Source organism: Sphaeramia orbicularis, chromosome 1 (assembly GCF_902148855.1).
Source record: "Sphaeramia orbicularis chromosome 1, fSphaOr1.1, whole genome shotgun sequence".
In the NCBI taxonomy this organism is placed as follows: Eukaryota; Metazoa; Chordata; class Actinopteri; order Kurtiformes; family Apogonidae; genus Sphaeramia; species Sphaeramia orbicularis.
This window is the reverse complement of record NC_043957.1, coordinates 57,186,362-57,213,518: the sequence shown is the minus strand read 5'-3', so window position 1 is coordinate 57,213,518 and position 27,157 is coordinate 57,186,362. Positions and strand designations below refer to the sequence as shown.

The following is a 27,157-nucleotide window of genomic DNA, read 5'->3' as shown; positions in this document are numbered from 1 at the left end:
CAGTAGACATCTCGAGCTCCTATTATTATTTATAGGTTTTTATGATATGAGAGATTCTGTTGGGTTTCTGTAAATTGACTTAGAGTCTGGTTTTGACCAACTCTATATATAAAATGTCAAGAGATAACTTTTTTGTGATCTGGCGCTATATAAATAAAATTTGATTGATTGAGTGATTTAATTCTCTATATATAAAATGTCAAGAGATAACTTTTTTGTGATCTGGCGCTATATAAATAAAATTTGATTGATTGAGTGATTTAATTGGTTTTCCCCTGTAAGTCGCTTTGGAAAAAAGCGTCTGCCAAATGCGTAAACATAACATAAACATAACATAACATGATAGTATTTTACTGCTCTGACCCACTTTAGATTGAATTGACCTAAAATGATTTGAACATCCTTGATTGTTAATTACTTCAGTGTAATTTTTGCATTTCACAAATTCATCCCACAGGCCAGACTGGACCCTTTGGTGGGCCAGATTTGGCCCCCGGGCCGCATGTTTGACACCTGTGATTTAACCCTTTCATGCACAGTGGTCACTCCAGTGGACAGTCCTTCTCCAGCTGTTCTCTTGTATATTTATGGGTTTTGTTGTTTCAGTTCCATATCAGCCAACACAGTGGACGCTCATGCACCATCCCATACACTGACATTTATACCATCACTGGAACGTTCCTGTTCTTGGTAAACCTGATCTGCACTCACATGTTTGAGTGTAAAGCAATTGCTAATTGTTATTAGACTGTAATTGTCAGTTTCGGGTTTTGTTTTTTTTTTAAACAAAAAGTAGTTGTTTTTTGTTTCTATATTATTATAAATGAGTAATAACTAGTATTACAGCAGTGTTTTTCAACCTTGGGTCGGGACCCCACATAGGGCCGCCTGGGATTCATTTGGGGTCACCTGAAATTTCTAGTAATTGATAAAAAATTTAAACTTACTAATAAAAATTTACATTATATAGCCTAAATATCATCTAAAATTACTAACATTTATACCATTAATAATGTTTATTTGCAATATAGTGTAGCAAACTATTACATGATCAAGAACAACTTAATTTTGGCAAAAAAAAAAAAAAAAAAAGTCTCAGTTTTGAATGTCTGGGGTCGCCAGAAATTTGTGTTGTTAAAATGGGGTTGGGCACCACTGGCTTAACCCCTTCATTCAGATGTGTACACTGGTTTCAGATGTTTGTGGCACAAGGTTTCATCAGTTTGAGAAAGAACAGACTGTACCAAACAGCTTAAAAAGGGGATTGGAAGCGGTTAATGCAGTGTTTTTCAACCTTGGGGTCGGGACCCCACATAGGGTCACCTGGAATTCAAATGGGGTCACCTGAAATTTCTAGTAATTCATAAAAAAATTTAAAAAAAATTAAAGCTTACTAATAAGAATGTACATGATATAGCCTAAATGTCATCTAAAATTAATGTTTATTTGAAATATATTATAGCAAACTATTACATGATCAAAAACAAATTCATTTTAGGGAAAAAAAGAAGCCTCTGTTTTGAATGTCTGGGGTCACCAGAAATGTGTGATGTTAAAATGGGGTCACGAGACAAAAAAGGTTGGGAACCACTGTATTAGAGTATGTTAAAATGTGAGAAAACATCAGATTAGTGTCTTTAAAAATGTTTGTATTTAATAGTTTTCACACAGTATGTCAGTAAATACATGTTTCTTTGCTTCAAAAACTAAACGCATGGTGTCCAGCTGAGTGGACATTTTTGGAACTCCATGAAAAATAGGTTCATATAAAAAAAAATTCAATCACATTGTTTTTTTCATGCATAAAGAGGAAAAAACTCTATTCAAATGCAGCTGAGAACAGAAACAGATAACAGACATCATGAAATCCTGAGCTAAAAACAAAAGATTAAGCAAAAAATAAATACACAACAGTCATACAACGACTAAATCATTAGCAGTAAGTGAAGTGTTTTAGTCAAGGATCACAGTTATTTGGGAAGTTTCATGAATTTAACCCAATGTATTTTCAGTTTTGTTGCTACGCTGACGAAGAACATGCAAGTGATGTTGACTAGAACATGGACGTCTGCATTTTCAGTAACTACGTGGGTTTTCAAACTAAACCTCCATCTGAATTCACGTCAGATTTCTGTTCCTTTTACTTAGAACTAGGGATGTAACGATACAAAAATTTCATATCACAGTTATTGTGACCAACATTATCAGGGTTATCATTATTATCATGGTATTGTTGAAATTGTGCTCAAAATGTTCAGAAAGTACTAATACACACACTGAAAGAATTTAAACAAGTTGTATTTTGAAAAAAAATAAAAATAACAAAGCAAAAACCAAATAAAATAATCAGTACAATGTACCTTCTGTTGCAGAAACATTCAAATATTAACCCTTAGTGGTCTGAGTCTATTTTGTCTGTTTTTCAGTCCTTTTGATTTTGCCTTTATATACTATATAAACAAATGTTTACTATACCCATGTTTGGGATCGGTTTTTTTCAGCACAACTTCATCTATCTCATCTGTCTATTATTTTTTCACTTTAACCTACTATAAAAACATAAAAGGCCAGAAAACACAAAAAAAATATAAAATCCAATTTGAAAAATGTATATAATTTATGCATAAATAACACACAGATGCTTAACAAACCTTTTCAAAGACTTTAAAAGTGAATATTGGTTCCAAATATTAGATATATAAAATTAGAATTGTAATAAATTAAAACTATACTCAAATATTTGACATAAAAGCAGATCTTTACATAGCCGTTTTCTCCGGGAAAGTGCGGTAATCAAACATGGTTATCATGATAATTAGAATTTAAACGTTAATACTAACCATCTGCAATTTTACCATGGTTTATCGTGATACCAGTAACTGTTACATACCTAGTTATAACATTTGGTAAAAAAAAAACCCCACACTGAATCACTTCAGTTTTTTAGGTGAAACAGTCACGATTTATGACCAAAACCAAAGAAAGATCCCAGTTTAGAAGAGGAAGCTGTAAGGACTATAGTTAGATAGATAGATAGATAGATAGATAGATAGATAGATAGATAGATAGATAGATAGATAGATAGATAGATAGATAGATAGATAGATAGATAGATAGATAGATAGATAGATAGATAGATAGATAGATAGATGGATAGATGGATAGATGCAGTAGAAGTTTCAGAGGCACCATGTGTGACTTTTGTTCTGATTCAGACGAGTCTCTGACGTCATGATGTGGTCGAACTCCCATTAACTGACTGTTTGAAATATCTCAGGTCACAGATGAAAAAGCTGCAACTTTTACTTTCATTAAAATCTTTCTGAAGCCTAAAGTGGACCTAAACTCCATTTTCAACAGTTTATAGAACTCTATCAGACAGTTGGTAGTTTTGGGCTTATCTCTTATAATAAAATGTTGTTGTTGCATAAAAATACAGTAGAATGAACTTAACGCAGTGGTTCCAACCTTTTTCGGCTCGTAACTCCATTTTAACATCATAAATTTCTGGTGACCCCAGACATTCAAAGCTGAGACTTTTTTTGCTCAAATTCATTTGTTTTTGATCATGTAGTAGTTTTCTATCCTATGTTTCAAATGCAGGTTAATTTTAGACACATTTAGTCTATATAATGTCTATTATTGTGGACAGAGGCAGTAAATCCAGGTGTAGATTACTGCACAAAGGGAGAATTTATTTTCCTTGGTCAGGATATGTCCAGTCAGTCCAGCTGTGATTTACAAGGAGGACAATTAATACTGAACAAACAAGAACTGAAACTATGAATTATGAAAGAGCTGCAGCATCTGAAACTGACCACAGTGAACATCTGACACATAAACAGAACCACAGTGCTGCAGGTTCACAACCACAGTTTGTCATGTCTGTTATGTATGTGATTGTCTCTCAACTCACCGTATATTTTTTATTAGTAATTTTATTTTATTTTTTTTAATCAATTACTAGAAATTCCAGGCGACCCCACGTGGGGTCCCGACCCCAAGGTTGAAAAACACTGACTTAATGACACCACAGCATGTGATCAGTTTCAGATGAAGGTGAGGTTGTTTATGAAGCGTCACAGCTTTGTTTTCAGTTTCAGCACAGTAAACCGAACACTCTGTAAAAGACTTTCGTCATCTGTCCCACTAAAATCCTCTAAAACAAGATTCAACTAAGCGGGGGCCGTGGCATGTCTTTTGTTATCAGAGCTTTGGCGTGTTTGAGGTGATGGAAAAGCTGTGGTCGGGCGAGATGGGAACATGTGGGCATGCAGTGTCACACGCCTCCCAGCGCTGATGGAAGGCATGAGTCACACAAAGAGGACGAGAGTTTTCTGAGCCGGAGCCAGACTGGGCACGGCTACGGATCAGGATCAGAAGGACTTTTCGTCTTAGTTTTCTTCTATCTGTAGCTGCTTTACAAGGTCAATATACGCAGGAGTGGAATGGAAGGAAGTACTTTGGCCTCGTCACAAAGATTAACAAGTGTTCAGAGAACGCAAACCTCCGCCAAGCACCCTGAACACTGTGCATGTGTGGATCAACTGTTTGTGTTTAAATTCAACAGTTTCCAGGTTGTTCCATACAGCAGAAAAAGTTGAAGCTTGGTCCCAGTCATGTGTCTGTCCAATTATATTAAATTCCAATCAATATTAGTTGAGTTCTAATTTTAAATGTGTGGTAAATGGGATTTTTAATGTTAAATGTAAATGTCCACAGAGTCCACATTCCACAGTGGATGTGGACCATTTAGTTCCAGATACAAGAGATTGTTCTAAGCTACAGGTGGATCCAATTGGAGGCTAATCGGAGTCGTTTTGAATTTTTGATGAATTTTGGAAAATTGCTCAATGATGACAGATGGAAAACTGTAGATGTTGTGACCTTGCTGTGACCTTGAACTTTGGCCTACTGGGACCAAAATGGAATGGGTTGGTCCCAGGGCCTAGGCCTATCTGTGGGGAAGATTTGGGAAAGATGGGTGGAAGAGTTTTCCAGTGAAGTTGCTAACAAACAAACAAATAAACAAACACGCAAACAAACACACAAAGCAGAGTGATCACAATACCTCCTGGCAGAAGTAACAAAAAAAAAACAAACAAGAATAGCACTCGGAGAGCACAGACCTCCGCCAAGACAGATCTGTCGTCCACCCCCCCACCCCCACCCCCGATCACCACCAAACTGTCATCATTTCTTCCTTGTGCCAGTATCAACATTTCCTGAAAATTTCATGAAAATCTGTCCATAACTTTTTGAGTTATCCTGCTAACAAACAAACAAACAAACAAACAAACAAACAAACAAACAAACAAACAAACACACAAAGCGATCACAGTACCTCCTGGCAGAGGTAAAAAAGGCCTGGTTTTCTGAGCTCTTTAAAAGTTGACTTTTTAGAAACTCACAGTCCTCACAGGCAGCTACCAGTAATTTACCATAAATTTGAACGAGCTGCAATAAAATACTGAAATGTTTCATACAGTCTGTATCGTTTTTATTTCTGAGATAGGCTGTAACTGACAGGAAATGACTGTAAACAGGTTGATGGTATAACTGTTATTTTTACAGCAAACTACTGTAAACAAATAACAGTTCTGTTCTGCGGCAAATTTACGGTTGCCAAAACAGCATACTGTTTGTTGTCCTCTACATTGTCACCGTAATTTTTACGGTGAATTTCTGGCAACCACAGCTGCCAGTATTTCACTGTAAATTCTACGGATTTTTTCTTACAGTGTAGAATATGATTCATTGCTGTCGATCAAGGTTCTAATAGTTTTGGATTTTTCATTCTAGTTTAGTTTGATTTAGTTTTGACTTTTTTCTCTAATTCAGTTCGTTTTAATTCATTTTTAGAGCAGGTTTGCTAGTTTTTATTAGTTTTCTTTTTTTTTTCTAAATGCTTAGTTTTAGTTTAGTTTTAGTCTTTTTTTTTATATCTTTTCTCTTCTTCACCGTTGTATTCAAATAAATCCCAGACAGGACTCTGCTGCTTTCTCCCAACTTTAGTCTCTATGTTTCCAGGTAGAGTGGGGACCAGAAGACGACTGGAAACCACAAGTGACGGACCCTTAAATATCATATGGTGCCAGCAGCTAAAATTGCTTGAGGGAAATAAATCAATTTTATATCAATCCAACATTGACAAAGACAAAAACAAAGGGAATTTTATCCATAATTTTTATATGTTTTAGTTAGTTTTGTAAACACACAATACAGTTTCAGTTAGTTTAATTATAGTTTTTCTTTATTTCAGTTAACGAAAATGTTTTTTCAATTCTAGTTTTTGTTATTTCGTTAGTTTCCATTAACGATAATAACCTTGCTGTTGATTAAACCAACCAAAATTAATAAAGTAGATCAAATTAGCTCAACTTTGAAGATGTAATATAATCAAATGCAACATACACATGAACGCAGCAGGTAAATTAGTCAAAAATATCAGATGCAACAGTAAAGCGCTGATAGGAATCATTTTACTGCACAAAACTTTCACTTTTACACTTTAGGTACATGGTAATATCTGGTAATATTCACATACTTTTATCACATTACTTTTATTTTGAATGAGTTTTTACTTGTGGTGGAGCATCTTCACAGTGAACTGTCACTCAAATGAAGCTCAGATGAGTTCCACTGCTGTATATCTATAGTACTAAACTGAACTTTAACCCTTTCATGCACAGTGGTCACTCCAGTGGACAATTATTCTACAGCTGTTCTATTGTTTATTCATGGCTTTTGTTGTTTTAGTTCCATATCAGCCAACATAGTGGACTTCTATGCATCATCCAAAACACTGACATTCATACAATTACTGTAACTTTGCTGTTCTTGATAAACCTGATTGGCACTAACATGTTTTAGTGTAAATCAATTGCTAATTGGTATTAGACTGTAATTAACAAACAAAAAAAAAATTTTTTTTTTCATATCCTCCTGAGACCCAGCAATGCATTTTGTCCTCTGTAGGGGACAAAAGTTGGACAGTTTTACTTTAAAAATGCTGTGCATTACAAAGGACATTCCATTAAAAAGTCAATCAATAAATACAAATAATTTAAATGTATCTGAAAAAACTGTTGCATTATGCAGTTTCCAATCAAGACAATTTTTAATGTAAAAAAGCTAAAACTGTCCATTTCCTGGGTCTCAGGAGGATTTTATCTCCATGAAATGAGTAATTAATATTAGACTATGATAAAAATGTGAGGAAACAGTAGCAATTTAGCAATTAGCTGCATTAAAAATGTTTTTATTTCATAGTTTTCACACAGTATATCACTTTCTGATTATGATTTTTAAATAAATGTTTCTTTGCCTCCAAACTTAAACGCATGGTGTCCAACTGAGTGGACATTTTTGTACCTCCATGAAAAATAGGTTTGTGAAGAAAAAAAATAAAATAATCAGTTGCATTGTTTTTTTCACGCCTAAAGAGGAACAAAAACACTCAAAAAAAAAATATTGACTAAGCTTCTCATAATTCATGCATGAAAGGGTTAACTACTGAGTGTCCTGTTTTGGTTTAGTTCTCATGGTTTATGGAGGTGATATGATATAGAATGAAATCATTTGCAAATATTGAAGTTCAACCAAAGCTTGTACAGTCATGGACAAACATTTTAGCAGCGTCACAAACTGACTCTTTGCAAAACTGTGGTTTATTTGACAGTAAAATTTTGTGAAACTCAAATGTAATGCATGCAATTGTTCTTCAATTTATCTCAAAAATGTGGAGAAAAAAATCTACAAACTTGGAGCAGCTACACTGTAAAAACAAAAAAATAATAAAAAAATAAAAAATACTGTTGTTTTTATGGAAAAAAACTGGCAGCTGTGGTTTCCAGAACAATACTGTAAAAAACACATTCAACTGTAAACATATTTACGGAGTAGCATGTAGATTTAACCGTTTAAACATGTAGATTTAACCGTTTAAACATGTAGATTTAACCGTTTAAACATGTAGATTTAACCGTTTAAACATGTAGATTTAACAGTGGATTTAACTGGTAAATGTTCTGCACTTCTTTAGCTCATTTTCTCCTCCTTCATGGTGTCCACAGCTCTTTCCAAATCCACCAGGTCCAACTGGGACCAGTTTAGGGTTCAGTGTCTTCCATGGACACTTGGACATATGGGCAGTCGGAGCCAGGATTTGAACCACCAACCCTTTGGTTACTGGACGAGCTGCTCTATCAACTCTACCAACCCATTCATTTACAAATTTAAAATGTTGCATTGTAAATGTTTACTTTTTTTGAATAACTTTTTTAATTAAAAAAAAAAAAAAAAAAAAAAAAAAAGCAAATACGCCGTTATTTCAACATTATGGTCTTTGCAGTTTAAACATCATCACATTGTTTTTCAATTTACAGTTTTATTTTCTAAAAACAATAGAAATCCATCATTTCTACATCCAAATCTGATTTTGTTCACATACTCTTCCTGTAAAAACTACAGCTATATTTGATTTAATCGTTAATCCAAAAATCTTTTCAAATAAATACACTGTAAAAAAAATCTGTAATTTGACAGAATTTTTACTGTTTATTTTACAGATTTTTCCTGTATTTTTAAGATACAGGAAAATATCAATGAAATGACAAAAACAAACTGTGATTTTACATGTCAAATGTAAAATAACAGGAAAAAACTGTAACTGTGAATAACCAAAAAATTTTAATTTTTTTAAAAGATTTTTTTTTTCCACAGAAAAATACAGTTAAAATACATTTGCAAATGTATCATAATTTCACAAATATTTATTTTCTATTCATGAGATTAAACTGTTAATTTAAAGTTTAATACTGTAAAAACCAGATAAAATTACTGACAATTAACCGTAAAAGAAGTATTTGTTCTGTCAGTTGAACCAGACTTGTTTGTTAATTGACAAATATCTTGTGTAATTACAAGAGGTTTCACAACAAAAATGTTGAATAAATGTATTTTTGTGAATGTATAACATGTATAAGCACTGATAAACTGTCCAAATACGGTTTTTATCAGTGGATTGGACAAGTGAGTCTTGTTGAAAATTATTTATATATATATTTATAGGTAATTTGATTGTTTTAATACATGTAAATATTCTTTATTAAACATTAAAAAGTAAAAAAAAAAAAAAAAAAAAAAAGCAAAATCTCATGTAAAGTTAGGGCAAAAAACTGTATTTTAATTATGGAAAATTACCGTATTTTTATGAGATGGTTATTTTCCGTTATTTTACAGTATTTTTTCAGCACCCCTGCAGCCGGAATATTACCCTTTTTTTTATGTTTTTTTTTTTACAGTGTAACTTTGCATTGTATTGTCACTTACAGTTTTTTTATGTTGTAATTTTACAGCTTTTTGGTGTTAATTCTACAGTCATTTTTTACAGTGTAGGGTCGAGAGAAGAAAATCTGTGTCGCTGCCAAAACTTTTGACTTTGACTTTAGTCTTTGTTTTCCCTGTTGATCAAATTGTTCCTTGAATCAGCTTTAAGCTCAAAACAGGAGAAGAACAAGCTTTGTTTTTACAGAAATTTACATTTATACCAAAGGTTCTAATCTGGCCCGTGGGATGTTTTTGCCAAGTGCAAAAATTCCACAGTCTTGAATTGAATTAAGCAAAAAAAAAAAAAAAAAAGTTCAATTAAGTCAAAAAAAATCTTGAATTAAGCCAAAAAAAATCTTCAGTTAAGTAAAAAAAATCTTGAATTAAGCAAAAAAAAAAAAAAAACTTCAATTAAGTAAAAAAAAATCTTGAAGCCAAAAAAATCTTCAATTAAGTCAAACAAAATCTTGAATTAAGCCAAAAACAATCTTCAATTTTAAGTAAAAAAAAAATCTTGAATTAAGCAAAAAAAAAAAAATCTTCAATTAAGTAAAAAAAAATCTTCAATTAAGCAAAAAAATTTTTTTTCAGTTAGTAAAAAAAATCTTGAATTAAGCCAAAAAAAAAAAAAAATCTTCAATTAAGTAAAAAAAATCTTGAATGTAAAGCTGACAGTGAATGTGACACATCCCTCAAACATCAGAGTAAAATAGCTTTTATTTTTAGCTTCATCCGGCCAAAAATGTTAGTTTTGCTTTTCATGTATTTACTTTGAGTCGTGTTGTGTAGATTTACCTGCAGCCCCCCCCCCCCCCCCCCCCCCCACACACACACACACACACACACACCTTGCATCACCGCTGCCTGTGGTTTCTAATCCTCCACCATATGGGTGACGGCGTGGGGGGGGTTTAATGAGCATGTGCAGATGCTTTGTGTCTGATTACACTGCAGTCATCCAAACTTTCACTCACTTTGTAAAGTTAACTACAGGGGGATTTAGTACGGTGGCCCAGAGGTGCAAAAGTCCAAAAAATGATCCACTGTAAGAAAAAAAAGAGAACAGTCCAAAAAATGATCCACTATAAGATAAAAAAAGAGAACAGTCCAAAAACTTATCCACTGTAAGAAAAAAAAGAGAACAGCTCAAAAAAGTATCCACTATAAGAAAAAAAAGAGAACAGCCCAAAAATTATCCACTATAAGAAAAAAAGAGAACAGGTCAAAAAATTATCCACTATAAGAAAAAAAAGAGAACAGCCCAAAAAATTATCCACAATAAGAAAAAAAAGAGAACAGCCCAAAAATTATCCACTATAAGAAAAAAAGAGAACAGCTCAAAAAATTATCCACTATAAGAAAAAAAGAGAACAGCCCAAAAAATTATCCACTATAAGAAAAAAAGAGAACAGCTCAAAAAATTATCCACTATAAGAAAAAAAAGAGAACAGCCCAAAAAATTATCCACTATAAGAAAAAAAAGAGAACAGCCCAAAAATTATCCACTATAAAAAAAAAAGAGAACAGCTCAAAAAATTATCCACTATAAGAAAAAAGAGAACAGCTCAAAAAATTATCCACTATAAGGACAGCTTTTCTTATTGTGGATAATTTTTGGGGCTGTTCTAGTTTGGTTTTTTTTTGTTATAGGGGATAATTTTTGGGGCTGTTCTAGTTTTTTTTTTTTTTGTTATAGGGGATAATTTTTGGGGCTGTTCTAGTTTTTTTTTTTTCTTACCATGGATAATTTTTGGGGCTGTTCTAGTTTTTTTTTTTGTTATAGTGGATAATTTTTGGGGCTGTTCTAGTTTTTTTTTTTTCTTATTGTGGATAATTTTTGGGGCTGTTCTAGTTTTTTTTTTTTTCTTATCATGGATAATTTTTGGGGCTGTTCTAGTTTTTTTTTTGTTATAGTGGATAATTTTTGGGGCTGTTCTAGTTTTTTTTTTTTTCTTATTGTGGATAATTTTTGGGGCTGTTCTAGTTTTTTTTTGTTATAGTGGATAATTTTTGGGGCTGTTCTAGTTTTTTTTTTTTCTTATTGTGGATAATTTTGGGGGCTGTTCTAGTTTTTTTTTGTTATAGTGGATAATTTTTGGGGCTGTTCTAGTTTTTTTTTTAGTTATCGTGGATAATTTTTGGGGCTGTTCTAGTTTTTTTTTTGTTATAGTGGATAATTTTTGGGGCTGTTCTAGTTTTTTTTTTGTTATCGTGGATAATTTTTGGGGCTGTTCTAGTTTTTTTTTTTTCTTATTGTGGATAATTTTTGGGGCTGTTCTAGTTTTTTTTTTTTCTTATTGTGGATAATTTTTGGGGCTGTTCTAGTTTTTTTTTTTTTGTTATCGTGGATAATTTTTGGGGCTGTTCTAGTTTTTTTTTTTTCTTATTGTGGATAATTTTTGGGGCTGTTCTAGTTTTTTTTTTTTCTTATTGTGGATAATTTTTGGGGCTGTTCTAGTTTTTTTTTTGTTATAGTGGATAATTTTTGGGGCTGTTCTCTTCTCTCTTCTACTCCTTCTTCTTTGACTCATTACTCACAGGTGGTCACTCACTCACTCTCAAACTTTTCTCCGGTTTCCTCCAGTCTTCCAGCTCACGACACCTCAGGCTTCAAACTGTTGTTTTTTTTGCTAACTTCTTGCCATGAGACATGTGCAGTGCACAAGCGCTCTTTTTTTTCTGCTGGAACATTCTCCTCCTGTCCAGTGCCTCCCCAGTGATGCTAAACTGACAGGCAATCGGACACTCCCTCCTTAAAAAAACAAAAAACGAAAAAATGAACGGCTGTTTACAAAGACTCGGTTCTCATCGTTCATTTCAAAGAGCCGTTCAAAAGATTTGATTCATTTGTGAATGTCGCATCACTCGTCATTAAGCCCAGAAAGATACAAAGAAAGCAGCATTACTGTAAACCACAGGTGTCAAACATGCGGCCCGGGGGCCAAATCTGGCCCGCCAAAGGTTCCATTCTGGCCCTGCAGGATGAAAGAGCGAAAATGAACCTGATCAGTCCAGGTTGTCCAAATCCTTTTGGTTCAGGTTCCACATACAGACCAATGTGATCTACAGGAAAAATACCAACACAATAACCCATGAATAATGACAACTACAAATTTTCTTTGTGAAAAATTATGTGGAAAAAATTTAAGTGAAAAAAATAACATTAACACTGTGAAAACATTTACATTTACAAAACTACTCTTTCACAATAAAACACAAATAAATGCATAAATAAAAACAGAGATGAACAACCCGAAATGTGCAATTGTAACAATATTCTGCCTGTTACTAAATGTTTGGTGCATTTATGGATCCACTGTGATCTGCAGTTGTGTTCATAATAGAGATGGAATATTGTAGAAATTGTTCAAATTTGAGTTCCAAACTCCAAAATTTTAACAATATTCTGCCTCTTACTAAACGTTTATGGAACACTGTGTGTAATCTACATGTATAAATAATAAGTCAAGGCATAATATTGTTAAAATTGCACTAATTTTTCAAATGAAATTTCAGTTTTTTCAGGTTATTCTCATCTTTTTTGTAAAATGTAAATATTTTCATAATTTAGTTGGGGTTTTTTTTGTACTAAAACAAAAAGAAACACTTGGATTTGTCATTATTTACAGATTATTAAGTCATTATTTTACTGGTCTGGCCCGCTTGAGATCAAATTGGGCTAAATATGGAACTGGACCAAATAGAGTTTGACAGCCCTGCTGTAAACTGTTTGAAAAACAAAACTTGGACACGCAGTCGATTGTGGATGACACAGATGTGGTGGGTGGATGGAATGACGATCTGAGTCCCAGCTGCATTTGAACACCCCATGTCGGCTGCAGCTGTCAGACTGCTCCTCCATATGAGCGCTGTTTCTGGTCTGAATCTCACACCATGACAGGACGCTGTCACTGCTCGGATGACGTTTCACAGGAACATGTCGGTTTCACCTGCTGACTTCACCAAATGGAAACTTTTAGCTGAGGCTGCTTTAAGAATTCCAGTCAACTGGTTTGTGCTTGAAATGGGAAGTGAGTAAAAGTATAAGGAAATGCCACTATTCAGTCCACTTCCATGCAAGCTGTGAGCACGGTCACTGTGAATGTGGAGATTTCCTGCCTTAGAAAGCTTCACATACTGCTGCAGTTCATCAGATACGGTTGTACAAAGTAAAGGCAGCATTAGCCCAGCTTCAACTGGATGTGCAAACTGCCAAGTGCAAAAATTCCACAGTCTTGAATTGAATTAAGCAAAAAAACGTAGCTTGAATTAAGGAAAAAATATTGAATTAATTAAAAAAAAAAAATCAATTAAGTAAAAAAAAAATCTTGAATTAAGTAAAAAAATACTCTTGAACAAGAAAAGCACTCGGACATCGCAGACCTCCATCAAAACAGATCTGTTTTGGAGATCCATTTTAAGTTGTTAGTAAGTTAAAATATGTTAAAGACTGCAGTGCACATATGGTTTGTAGATGTCATTTGACTTGTTTGTTTATTTGTTTAGATAGATAGATAGATAGATAGATAGATGGATAGATAGATAGATTTACTTTATATATATATATATATATATATATATATATATATATACAGGGTGTCCCATAAGTCTCCATACATAGGAGACATCATACATTCCACACATATATGGTTCTAACATGTATTTCTTTATATTTCTTCTTTATAGTTCTTCAGCAGTGGAGGACACGCATTGAAATGTGTTCCCGACAAAGTGGCAGTCATATAGAGCATATTATATAAATAAAAATGGTTTATGTCAAGAAAGGTTTATTTTTCCTATGTATGGAGACTTATGGGACACCCTGTATACATACATATATATATATATATATATATATATATATATATATATATATATATATATATATATATATATATATATATATATATATATATATATATATATGTATTTAGAGAGAGAGAGATTTCCAATTTCCTCTCTCAATTTATTTCCTTAATTAAAAACTAAGCTTTGATTTAGGAATATGGTTATCTTTTTTTTTTCTTTTTTTTTTTTATTGATTTGAGTCGATTAATCATTTCAGCTCTCCAATATAACCTAATGTAACCCACAATGCACCCCCCTTTGTCAGTACCAAGCTCTTACTTGGTTCTGACTTTGGTAATTCCGTGGTATACTTTAACTATTACCTAACTGTCATACTACTGTTAGTGTTTTGTAACACTGTGTGTGTATTTTCAAACTCTGCAGCTTTCACAATAAGAGGCATCACCCTGTCCGTTGAGCCCAGTACTGACGTGACCCGGGACACCAACGTGACTATCAGATGTCAGGCCATTGTGAGCAGCTCAGGACACCAGCCTCTGAGTCGGGAGTACACCATCTACAAAGACGGCATCGTAGTCTACACCAAGACCTCCAGCAGCTCTGAAGATTTCCTGTACCAGCTGTACAACGCCAGAGTGTCCAACACAGGCAAATATATGTGTAAAGTCACCATCGAGGGAGAGCAGAGGCAAAGCGAAACCAAAAAACTCACAGTAACAGGTGGGATCAGAAGTGAATGATTATCTTGTGAATTTTTTTTTTTTTTAAAGAAGTTACATAATGGTGTTATATTTTAGTTTGTATAAATAACTAGAATTTAGTTTAGTTTATTTTGAATATGCAACAAAATGCCTGAATGTATTTAACCCTTTCATGCATAGTGGTCACTCCAGTGGACAGCTGCTCAAAGGTGTTCTCTTGTTTAATGATGGATTTTGTTGTTTTAGTTCCATATCATCCAACACAGTGGACACTTATGCACCATCCCACACACTGTAATTCATACCATCACTGTAACTTTACTGTTCTAGATAATCCTGATCTACAGTAACATGTTTGAGTGCAAAAAAAAAAAGCAAATTGTTATTAGACTGTAATTAACAGGATTTTTTTTTTTTTTTTTTTTTTTTTTGCATTTAAAAAAAAAAAGTTTTTTTTTTTTTTTTTGCATATTATTTTCATGAAGTAAGTAATAACTAGTATTAGAGTATGTTAAAATGTGAGAAAACATCAGATTAGCAGCATTAAAATGTTTTTATTTAATAGCTTTCACACAGTATATCAGTAAATACATGTTTCTTTGCTTCTAAAACTAAACGCATGGCTGACTGGACATTTTTGTAACTCCATGAAAAATAGGGTGATAAAAAAAAATTCAGTCACATTATTCTGTTTTTTTTTTTCATGCCTAAAGAAGAATAAAAACACTCAGGAAAAATCTTAGGCGTAATGTAATATTTTTCACATCAAACTGAGAAGAAAATATGGAGTCCTTATTTTTTATAGATTATTATGTTATCATTTGACTGTAGATCATATTGGTCTGTATGTGGAACCAGAACTAAAATGAGTTCCACAGACTTGACTGTGGAATTTTTGCATTTTGCAAATTCATCCCACGGGCCGCATTGGACCTTTTGGCGGGCCGCATTTGGCCCCCGGGTCGCATGTTTGAGACCCCTGATCTAGAAGGGTCTGAAAAGTCACTAAATATTCCAGCAAAGTGGATAAGTTGGAAACCCTGACTTCTACAGCTGCAGACAGACTGTGTGTTTTTCTGACTGTGACAGACACAATAATCTTGCCATTTAGAGAAAAAATGCGTGTTTTAGTGTTTGAGTCACTTTTCAAAAGTTTAAAAGCTGCTAAATTTTAAGTGTGATGGTGAACAGTGAGACAGAGATCTTCCACTACATTTGGCAGAGGAGTATCTTTGTTTAGTCCAGTGGTTCCAACCTTTTAGTCTTCTGACCCCATTTTAACATCACAAATTTCTGTCGACCCCAGATGTCCAAAACAGAGACACTTTTTTGCTAAAATTAAGTTGTTTTTGATCATGTAATAGTTTACTATACTATGTTGCAAATAAAGGTTAATTTTAGATGAAATTTAGTCTATATAATGATTCCGATTCAGATTTATTAATTGTCATTCAATAAGAACATCCCAGATGCTGTCACAGAACGAAATAGCAAAATGCACAGCATGAAATAAAAACACAGAAACAAATCCTAAAAACACCAACTAAAACAATCCATATATATGATAAAATATTTAAAACTGCACTAAAATAAATAAATAAATAAATAGTTAGTAAAAATAAAAAAGAAATATCGCATGATGGAGGGGTCACTAATAACACTGGGTTACAAAAAAATGTTTTTTGCAAGTTGTCTAGGTTTTTTCAACTGAATTAGGACCATTTTGCACCGCTAAATCCAAAAATCACATCTGTTTTTCTCAATCAGGTCAGGTTTTTTTGGCTAATTTGATTTTTATTTTATTTATTTTTATTTTATTTTATTGAATTTTTATCTTGGTCACCAAGTTTAATACCAAAATCAGATTGGTAAGCACACTTTATGAAACTTGTGACTTGATTCCTGTTAGGTACAATGGTGTATTCAGCGCAGATGGAGCAGAATACGTCAGGCTTATTTTTGCAAGATCTTCTAGTCGAAGCCATTTCATTCACCTGTAATATTAAAAAAAAAACATTAATCATAAATTGGCAAAAATAAAATCTTCAGAACTCATTTATTGCAAGAAATATGAAAGAATTTTGTATCATATGATGTGAAAATGCCCATAAATGTAAGCAAAAATGTTAAAAAGCCAATATGTAGCATAGTTCAGAAAGTTGACCTGATTGAGCAAAATTAATGTGATTTTTGGATTCAGCACCAAAATGATCCTAAATCAGCTCAAAAAACTTAAACAACTACAAGCACTCGGAGAGCGCAGAACTCCGCCAAGGCTGATCAGTGGCCCCCCCCGTGGGCCCCCCCACGCCAAGGAGGTTATGTTTTTGCCAGGGTTTGTTTGTCTGTTTGTTTGTCTGTCCGTTAGTGTGCAACATAACTCAAAAAGTTATGGACAGATTTTGATGAAATTTTCTGGTCTAACCCCCCCCCCCCCCCCCCCCCCCCCCCCCGTGGGCCCCCCCAGCCCCGATCACCACCAAAATTTAATCATTTCTTCCTTATCCCATTTCCAACAAACCCTGAAAATTTCATCAAAATCTGTCCATAACTTTTTGAGTTATGTTGCACACTAACGGACAGACAAACAAACCCTGGCAAAAACAGAACCTCCTTGGCGGAGGTAATAAATTTGTTGTTGACCAGTGTTATGTATATTATTGTGGACGGAGGCAGTAAATCCAGGTGTAGATTACTGCACAAAGGGAGAATTTGATTTTCTTTGGTCAGGATATGTACAGTCAGTCCAGCTGTGATTTACAAGGCTGACAATTAATATTGAACAAACAATGACTCAAATTATGAATTATGAAAGAGCTGCAGCATCTGAAACTGACCACAATGAACATTTGACACAGAAACAGAACCACAGAGCTGCAGTTTCACAACCACAGTTTGTCATGTTTTTTATGTATTGTGATTGTCTCTCTCAACTCACCATATATTTTCTATTAGTAAGTTTTACTTATTTATTTATTTTTTACCAATTACTCGAAATTTCAGGCAACCCCTTTTGAATTCCAGGCGACCCCACGTGGGGTCCTGACCCCAAGGTTGAAAAACACTGGTTTGTTCTCAAGAAGACACCAAATTGATCTTGTGGGTTGGGAACTCTTGCTCTAAACAAAGACTTAGAATATTAATAAATAAAATGGTCAGTTTGATTTTATATTACTTTGAATCAATTTCATGTTATTATGATACTACCAGACTACTTCCTACCATACACTGCTGTCCAAATAATCCTTGGGACATTAAACTGATGAACATTTCCAAAACAATGGCACGATTAAAAATTGGATCAAAAATTGCATGTTATTTTTTTAACCACTGACTGTAACTGTAAGAGAGACATTTTTTTAGTGGTGAAGTTAACCCTTTTATGCATGAATTATGAGAACCTTAACTCTTTCAGTGCCATGGGCCAATTAAATCGGCTTTATGAATACAACCTTTAAAGTGCCACGGGCCGATCAGATCGGCTTTGGAGAACACGCCATATTTGTGTACAAACAAACCATCCACCCCCATTTCTCTCTCACATTTCGATGACATTCTTTCAAATCTTCTTGCAAATTACGATCAATAATGAATCGGCTGCGTCCGGTGCGTTTTGAATCTAAGTAGCAATCGGTTGGATGTTACCGAGCGGTTTTTGACCAAGGAAGAGCTCGCGTTTCGTTTTCTGCTTGGGAAATTTTATGAATGAATTTATGAATGAAATCATATGCAAATTAGATGGCCATTTTGTAGTAATATCGTAAACACAGCGATCTGTCAAAACAGTCCCATCTGCTAGAAAATGAGTTCTGATGACGATTCAGACTTCGATTATAAAAACGACGCGGAATACTGAAAAACGGCCAAATTCTGTGGCACTTTTAAGGCTTATTAGCCCCTTAACTGTCTGGCACCGAAAGAGTTAATCAAGATTTTTTTTCCTGAGTTGACAAGGTTGACAATTAATACTGAACAAAATAGAAACTCAAACTATGAATTATGAAAGAGCTGCAGCATCTGAAACCGACCACAAAGAACATTTGACAGATAAACAGAACCACAGTGCTGCAGGTTCAACTTCAGAGTTTGTCATGTCTTTAATGTATTGTGATTGTCTCTCTCAACTCACCACATATTTTTATTAGTAAGTTGTTATTGTTTTTTGTTTTTGTTTTTTTTTTGTCGATTACTAGAAATTTCTGGCGACCCCATTTGAATTCCAGGTGACCCCACATAGGGTCCCGACCCCAAGGTTGAAAAACACTGGTTTAGCGTCTCTGTTTTAGGAATAATCCTGATCTTTTGGGGTTTTCCAGGTTTGTCGCCTCCACATCTGCACATCAATAATGGTGTGATCAGTGAAGGGGAGGAGCTGACGGCCAGTTGCACAGCGCCTGGTGAAACTGGATCTATCATCTTCTACTTCTACGAGGGCTCCAAAGAGAAACGTGAAGAGAGAGTCAACACCAACCATGTGGAGGTCAGCTTTCCCCTCAGCAGCTCGGGCATCCATAAACTTTACTGCGTTTACACCATCCTCATTACACCAGACTCCATTTGGTCAGAGAAAAGCAACTCAGTAACAGTGACAGTCAGAGGTATGCATCAGTCTGAGCATTCATTCCTTTCAAAGCAGCAGAAGTTTCTGCCTTTTCTTCACTCTTTTTTTATCTCCATAGAGCTGCCCATCACACCAGTGTTGGAGATTTTCCCACTGCAAGACATCTATGAAGGAGATCGGCTAGATATCTTCTGCACCGTCAAAAATGTTCCACGTAACACTAACAATCTCGACGTCTACCTGAGCCAAGGGGACCAGCTTCTGAGCAGCGGAATAACTGAAGCCAACCACAGCATGACTGCACTGGCAAAGGACTCTGGGGAGTTTGAGTGTAGATTACAGATGGGACACGTGGTGAAGCCTGTTTCAAAGAAGGTTTCAGTGACAGGTGAGTCGACTTTGGCTGATTTCATGCATTTCATTCTACCAGGTGTCCCACAGGGCTCACACTGGGCTCTGCTCTGTTCATCATTTACATATCAACAAAATTACCTCTCCTTTGCCAAATGAATCTTTAAAGTAGTTTCACACCGATGGAAAAACTGCATAAAAATGTCTGTACACAGCTAGAACTAGACCTGGTGTGAACGATCTGTGTTGTCACCGAGGTTATTATCGTTAACGGAAACTAACGAAATGACGAAAACCAGAATTGAAAAAAACATTTTCGTTAACTGAAATAAATTAAAACTATAATTAAAAGAAAAAACGATAACTAACTGAAACTGTATTGTGTGCTTACAAAACGAACTAAAACGTTTAAAAATTCTGGATAAAGTTCACTTCGTTTTCGTCTTTGTCAATGTCGGATTGATACGAAAGCGATTTATTCCGCTTTAGCAATTTTAGCTAGCGGCACCACACGGTCCGTCACTTGTGGTTTCCAGTCGTCTTCTGGTCCCCACTCTATCTGGAAACATGGAGACTAATGTTGGGAGAAAGCAGCAGAGTCCTGTCTGGGATTTATTTGAATACGGCGACAGAGAAGAAGAGAAAAGTATGGAAGTAAATCTGTGTCATCAGATTTTGAATTATAAAAGCTATTGAATTTCTAGCACTGAATTTTTTTTGCACTGAAATTAAGTATCTGATTTTTTTTTTTTTTTTTGCACTGAAATTAAGTATCTGAATTTTTTTTTCTGAAATTAAGTATCTGGATTTTTTTTTCTGAAACTGAGTATCTGAATTTTTTTTGCACTGAAATTAAGTATCTGATTTTTTTTTTTTTTTTGCACTGAAATTAAGTATCTGATTTTTTTGTCTCTGAATTCAACTATGTTCATAAATCTAGAATTTAAAAAAATTCCGATACAAAAAATTCAGATGCAAAAAATTCAAAAGCAAAAAATTCAGATGCAAAAAATTCAGATCACACATATGTGCTGACCGTCTTCCTGCATTGGTGTCACATGACCAACCTAACGTAACTCGATTGGTTGGCTGTCATTTTGAGTTGAGATAGAATCGATTGCTTATCCTTGGTGTCCCGGATGTGTGATCAGAATTTTTTGCATCTGAATATTTTGCGTCTGAATTTTTTGCATCTGAATTTTTTGCGCCTGAATTTTTTGTGTCTGAATTTTTATTAATTCTCAATTCTAAATAGTTGAATTCAGAGACAAAAAAATTCAGATATTTAATTTCAGTGCAAAAAAATTCAATGGTTTTTATAATTCAAAATCTGATGAGACAGATTTACTTCCATAGAAAAGATACGACAAAACTAAAATTAATACTAAAACTAAACAAAAACTAAGCATTTAGAAAAAAAATTAAAACGAATAAAAACTAGCAAACCTGCTCTAAAAACGAATTAAAACTAACTGAATTAGAGAAAAAAAAAGTCAAAACTAAATAAACTAAACTATGATGAAAAATCCATAACTATTATAACCTTGGTTGTGGCATTCTATACTGATAAGAGTACGCTCTAACCCAGGAGGGGTCACAACACAACATTCTGGGGTTTAATGTATAATGCTGTCTTTGTGGAGATCCTTGGAGGTATTTGCTTCCAGTTCAGGCTAAAGGTGTGTAATATCCTCCAGAGCCCTTTGTTGGGTCTGAGTGATAGTGTGCTGTAGTCGGGACACACAGCTGTAGAAAGATTAGTGAAACAAAGGTTTCCGTCAGTCAAACTTACATGTAAAATATCCATTTATCAAACCTAGTCTGAATACTTCTTTGTTTGCACAACTTTTTGCATTGGGATGTACAAATCAAATCAAATCAAATTTTATTCATATAGCGCCAAATCAAAACAAAAGTTATCTCCTGACACTTTACACACCAAGTTGGTTGAAACCAGACTCTAAGCCAATTTACAGAGACCCAACAGAATCCAGCAAGCATCCATAAAAAACCCCATGAACCCAAACATCCACCACCGACCAGTAGCATCCACTGATCTAAAATATTTAATACCTGATGATCCACTAATCCTATCAATCCATGTCAATAATTGGTGTAAAAAAAAACAGTTTTTCATCTTTTCATGGTCATCAGATATGACCCATTTGGATGTTCAGAGGCTCTGTAGTTACCATGGAAACACCGTCTCCAACATTGATTCACCAGTAAAACCCATGGAGTTGGATCAATGACAGTGGATGAACACACCGGGTTTATGATCAGTTAATGACAGATTTTGTTGAAAACATCAGATTTTCCTCTGTTTTTTCTCATCTGATCTATGAATTTACTCAGATCAATAAATAAAAAATTGGGTGATACCTGATTTTTCGTGGAAAATGCAAAATGCAGAGGATAATATTATAATAAATGAAAAATCAGTAAAGACAAAAATATATATATTTGGAAGTTGTGACAAGAATAGTTGTGGGTCTCTAAGGGGTAAATCAGTTGCTGTAAAATTTCATGTGAAAAAATCTGTGCTTGCTGTGAAATTGTTTTATGTATATACTTATTCTCATAAACCTGCTGTTGAAACTGCCGTCTTCCACTAATTATGAAGGTTCAGTGCAGATTTCACACCTCTGCACCGCCCTGACCCATGGTGGCCCCTAAAAAGGCTCAAGTCAGTGTTAGTTTAGTCCATTATGAGCTTTTTATAGTGTGACAGAGAAAAATATTTGTGTCATTTAGAGGGAAGAATGTAGACACATGAAGATGTGAAAGACTTAGTCTGGGCCTTTTCATTCTACTGTTGTTCGTTTCCATCCATCCATCCGTTATCCACCGCTTATCCGGGGCCGGGTCGCGGGGGAACAGTCTAAGCAGGGATGCCCAGACTTCCCTCTCCCCAGACTCCTCCTCCAGCTCTTCCAGGGGGACCCCGAGGCGTTCCCAGGCCGGCCGAGAGACATAGTCTCTCCAACGTGTCCTGGGTCTTCCCCGAGGTCTCCTCCCAGTGGGACATGCCCGGAACACCTCCCCAGGGAGGCGTCCAGGAGGCATCTGAAGCAGATGCCCGAGCCACCTCAGCTGGCCCCTCTCGACGCAGAGGAGCAGCGGCTCTACTCCGAGCTCCTCCCTGTTGTTCGTTTCCAGCCACCTAAAAACATTATCAGTTTAAGAGCATGCTGTATTTATAATATTTTCTGCATCTTACTTTGTAGTGACACAGCCATCTCACATGGGGAACTGAAACCCTGAAGCGTCCAAATGGACCAAATTCCAGAGACAAACTAATATTACCCTTACAGAGCTTAGCTCTGAACTGCTGCCTCACTCACTTTATCCACTATAATATAATAAGTTTTTTTTTTCATTAGGGTATCATCACACAGAGATAGAAATCATTATGTTTCTGTTACCTTAGACCACAGGTGTCAAACATGCGGTCCAGGGACCAAATCCAGCCCACTAAAGGGTCCAGTCCGGCCCTTGGGGTGAATTTGTGAAATGCATTAATTACACTGAAGATATTAGCAAGCAACAGTGTCAAAATGTATAGAAATCTCCTAGCAGTCAGTGTATATATATATATACATATATACACACACACACACACACACACACACACACACATATATATATATATATATGTATATATATATATATATATATATATATATATATATTTTTTTTTTTTTTTTTTTTTTTTTTTTATTGCCAGTCAAAAATTTTAGAACACCCCAGTTTTTCCAGAATTTCACTGAAAATGATGCAGTTTATGCAGACTATTGCAGAATAAAAAACAATGATGTTTTTCGGTGATATCAGTGCAGATGATGTCTTCTTGTGTAATCTTCCTTGGATCCACAGAGCTGTTCTCCGTCCCCACCCTCACCATGTCTCCTGCTGAAGTCTTCCAAAAGGAACCCATGACGCTCACCTGCAGAAGTGAGAGCTTTGCATCTGAGAGACTCCGCAGGGAAGAGCTGACCTACTCTCTAGATCCACCTGAAAGCTTTCTGATCCCCAGAGGCAACGGAGAATTTTCTGGCAAAGCCCTGCCGTATGAGTTCAACTACACCTGCACAGCTCAGGCCAAGGGCATTGTGAAACACAGCAAAACCCTGACTGTTCATCCTCGAGGTTAGGCCACTTTACACACACACACACACACACACACACACACACCAAGGTTATTATCGTTAACGAAAACTAACGAACTGACAAAAACTAGAATTGTAAAAACATTTTCGTTAACTGAAATCAATAAAAACTAGAATTAAAAGAAAAAAATGATAACTAACTGAAACTGTATTGTGTGTTTACAAAACTAACTTAAACAGATAAAAAATTATGGATAAAATTCCCTTCGTTTTAGTTTTTGTCAATGTCAGATTGATATGAAATTGATTTATTTTTTAAATTTATTTTGCTTGAGCAATTTTAGCTAGCGGCACCATATGACACTTCATGGTCCGTCACTTGTGGTTTCCAGTCGTCTTCTGGTCCCCACTCTAACTGGAAACATGGAGACTAAAGTTGGGAGAAAGCAGCAGAGTCCTGTCTGGGATTTATTTGAATACGACGGTGAAGAAGAGAAAAGATACGACAAAACTAAATTAATACTAAAACTAAGCATTTACAAAAAAAGTGAAAACTAATAAAAACTAACAAACCTGCTCTAAAAACCAATTAAAACGAACTGAATTAGAGAAAAAAAAGTCAAAACTAAATAAAACTAAACTATAACGAAAAATCCAAAACTATTATAACCTTGCGAAAGACACACCTCTTTTATTTCGTAGAAAACTCGTGACAGATTCAACTGCTTACCTTCCAAAGACAAGAGGCATTCAAAGACCCAAACAGCTGAATGTAATCCAACCAGCAGAACTGTTGTTTATTTGGATTGTTTTCACCTCCACCAGGAGATATTGTGATCACATTGCTTTGTGTGTTGGGCGACACGGTGGTGCAGTGGTTCACTCTCGTGCCTCACAGACAGAAGGTCCTGGGTTCGATTCCAACACCAGTCGACGGGGGGTGGGACCTTTCTGTGTGGAGTTTGCATGTTCTCTCCGTGTCTGCGTGGGTTCTCTCCGGGTACTCCGGCTTCCTCCCACCATCCAAACACATGCACTGATAGGTTAATTGGTTAATCTAAATTGCCCATAGGTGTGAATGTGAGAGTGATTGTTTGTCTCTATATGTTCAGCCATGTGATGAACTGGCGACTTGTCCAGGGTGTACCCCGCCTTCGCCCCTATGTAGCTGGGATAGGCTCCAAGCGACCCCCGTGACCCTAGTGAGGATAAAGCGGGTTCAGAAAATGAATGAATGAATGAATGCTTTGTGTGTTTGTTTGTTTGTTTGTTAGCAACTTTACGGGAAAACTTTTCCAATCATCTTTACCAAATTGTACCCACAGATAGGCCTAGGACCATTAAATTTTGGGCCAAGCAGACCTAAGTCCATACTTCCCGACACTTGTGGTTTCCAGTCGTCTTCTGGTCCCCACTCTACCTGGAAAAATGGAGACTAAAGTTGGGAGAAAGCAGCAGAGTCCTGTCTGGGATTTATTTGAATACGACGACAGAGAAGAAGAGAAAAGATACAAAAAAACCCCTAAAACTAAACATTTAGAAAAAATGAAAACTAATGAAACTAGCAAACCTGCTCTAAAAGCTAATTAAAACCAACTGAATTACAGAAAAAAAGTCAAAACTGAATAAAACTAAACTATAATGAAAAATCCAAAACTATTATAACCTTGACACACACACACACTTCCTGACGGGACTGATCCGGTGTTGTTCTCATCTTTGTTTTTATAGTCTCTGTGTCCACTCCAAGGATCTCTGTGGTGGGTAAGGCGGTCCTGGGACGGCCCTTCCAGATCCGCTGTGAGTCCGACTTCGGCAGCCTGCCCATAAACTACACCCTGCTGGAGAACTACGACCCCCTGCACACGGTCATCGTCAAGCAGCCCGGACAACAGGCTCTGTTCATAGTGACCTTCAGGCACCCCGGAAAAACGAGCAAGTACATGTGTGAGGCAAAGAACAGTCATAAAGACGGCAAGCTTAGTGAAACAGTGGACATCACTGCCATAGGTAAATATTCATCTGTTTTATACATTATACTAATCATGGTTTTCCTTCATGAACACACACATCTGCACAGCTCTGTATTATACCAACAACAGTGGTTCACATCTGTTTTCAGCTTGAAACCCCCAAAAATCACCAACTAACAGATGCACGAAACAGTCAGTTCAGACATTAACAAACTCACAGTGTTACCAACTCCTCAGTAAAGAAAGTAGTTAATGCCATGGTTTCCAACCTTTTTTGGCTCGTGACCCCATTTTAACATCACAAATTTCTGGTGACCCCAGACATTCAAAACAAAGACATTTTTTTTGGCTAAAATTAATTTGTTTTTGATCATGTAATAGTTTGCTATAATATGTTGCAAATAAACGTTAATTTTAGACAACATTTAGACAATATAATGTTAATTTTCATTGGCAAGTTTTAATATATATATTTTTTAATAAATTATTAGAAATTTCTGGTGACCCCAGACATTCAAAACGGAGACATTTTATTTGCTAAAACTAATTTGTTTTCGATCATGTTATAGTTTGCTATACTATGTTGCAAATAAACGTTAATTTTAGACAACATTTAGACCAGGGGTGTCAAACTCATTGTAGTTCAGGGGCCACATTCAGACCAATTTAACCTCAAGTGGGCCGGACCAAAAAGAAAAAAAAGCATAATGACTTACAAATAATGACAACTTCTATTTTTTATTTTTGTTTTAGTGCAAAAGAAACAAAACAAAAAAAAATCAAAAACATTAAATTATGAAAATATTTACATTTACAAACTATCCAAACAAAAAAGATGTGAATAACCTGAAAAAAACGGAAATTTCTTAAGAAAATTAAGAATTGAAATTGAAAAGAATTGTTATCATGTGGTACGGTGATGAAGACCCCTTTAAACCTACCAGGAGGGTTTCCCCTGGACTATCACCCTATAGAGAGACAGTGACTGTGGATCTACCTGCTCCCTTTGCCGGCGATGGCAGCCAGAGTACACTAGGTTGAAAAACTTACTAGTAATAAAAAATTATATGGTGAGTTGAGTCAGACAGTCACAATACATAAAAGACATGACAAACTGTGAAGATGAAACTTGAAAGTATTTTTCAGATGTTCATTGTGGTCAGTTTCAGATGCTGCAGCTCTTTCATAATTCATAGTTTGAGTTCTTGTTTGTTCAGTATTAATTGTCCTCCTTGTAAATCACAGCTGGACTGACTGTACATATCCTGACCAAGGAAAATCCAACTCTCCCTTTGTGCAGTAATCTACACCTGGATTTACTGC

At 35.3% G+C, this 27,157-nt stretch overlaps 1 protein-coding gene across 12 annotated transcripts in view; it reads left to right on the top strand.

Moving 5' to 3' along the window:
- The window catches only part of pecam1b (platelet and endothelial cell adhesion molecule 1b), a 70,810-nt gene that overhangs the window by 1,121 nt on the left and 42,532 nt on the right, over window positions 1-27,157 (top strand). For all 12 annotated transcript variants that reach the window (XR_003936450.1, XR_003936451.1, XM_030145635.1 and 9 more), the window contains exons 3-7: window positions 14,563-14,859; window positions 19,157-19,438; window positions 19,520-19,789; window positions 23,629-23,901; window positions 25,593-25,871. Coding sequence is in view for 10 of the 12 variants with exons in the window: in XM_030145635.1 (XP_030001495.1) it covers window positions 14,563-14,859; window positions 19,157-19,438; window positions 19,520-19,789; window positions 23,629-23,901; window positions 25,593-25,871 (1,401 nt within the window). In the remaining 2 variants the exon portion in view is untranslated. The remainder of the gene's footprint in view (window positions 1-14,562; window positions 14,860-19,156; window positions 19,439-19,519; window positions 19,790-23,628; window positions 23,902-25,592; window positions 25,872-27,157) is intronic.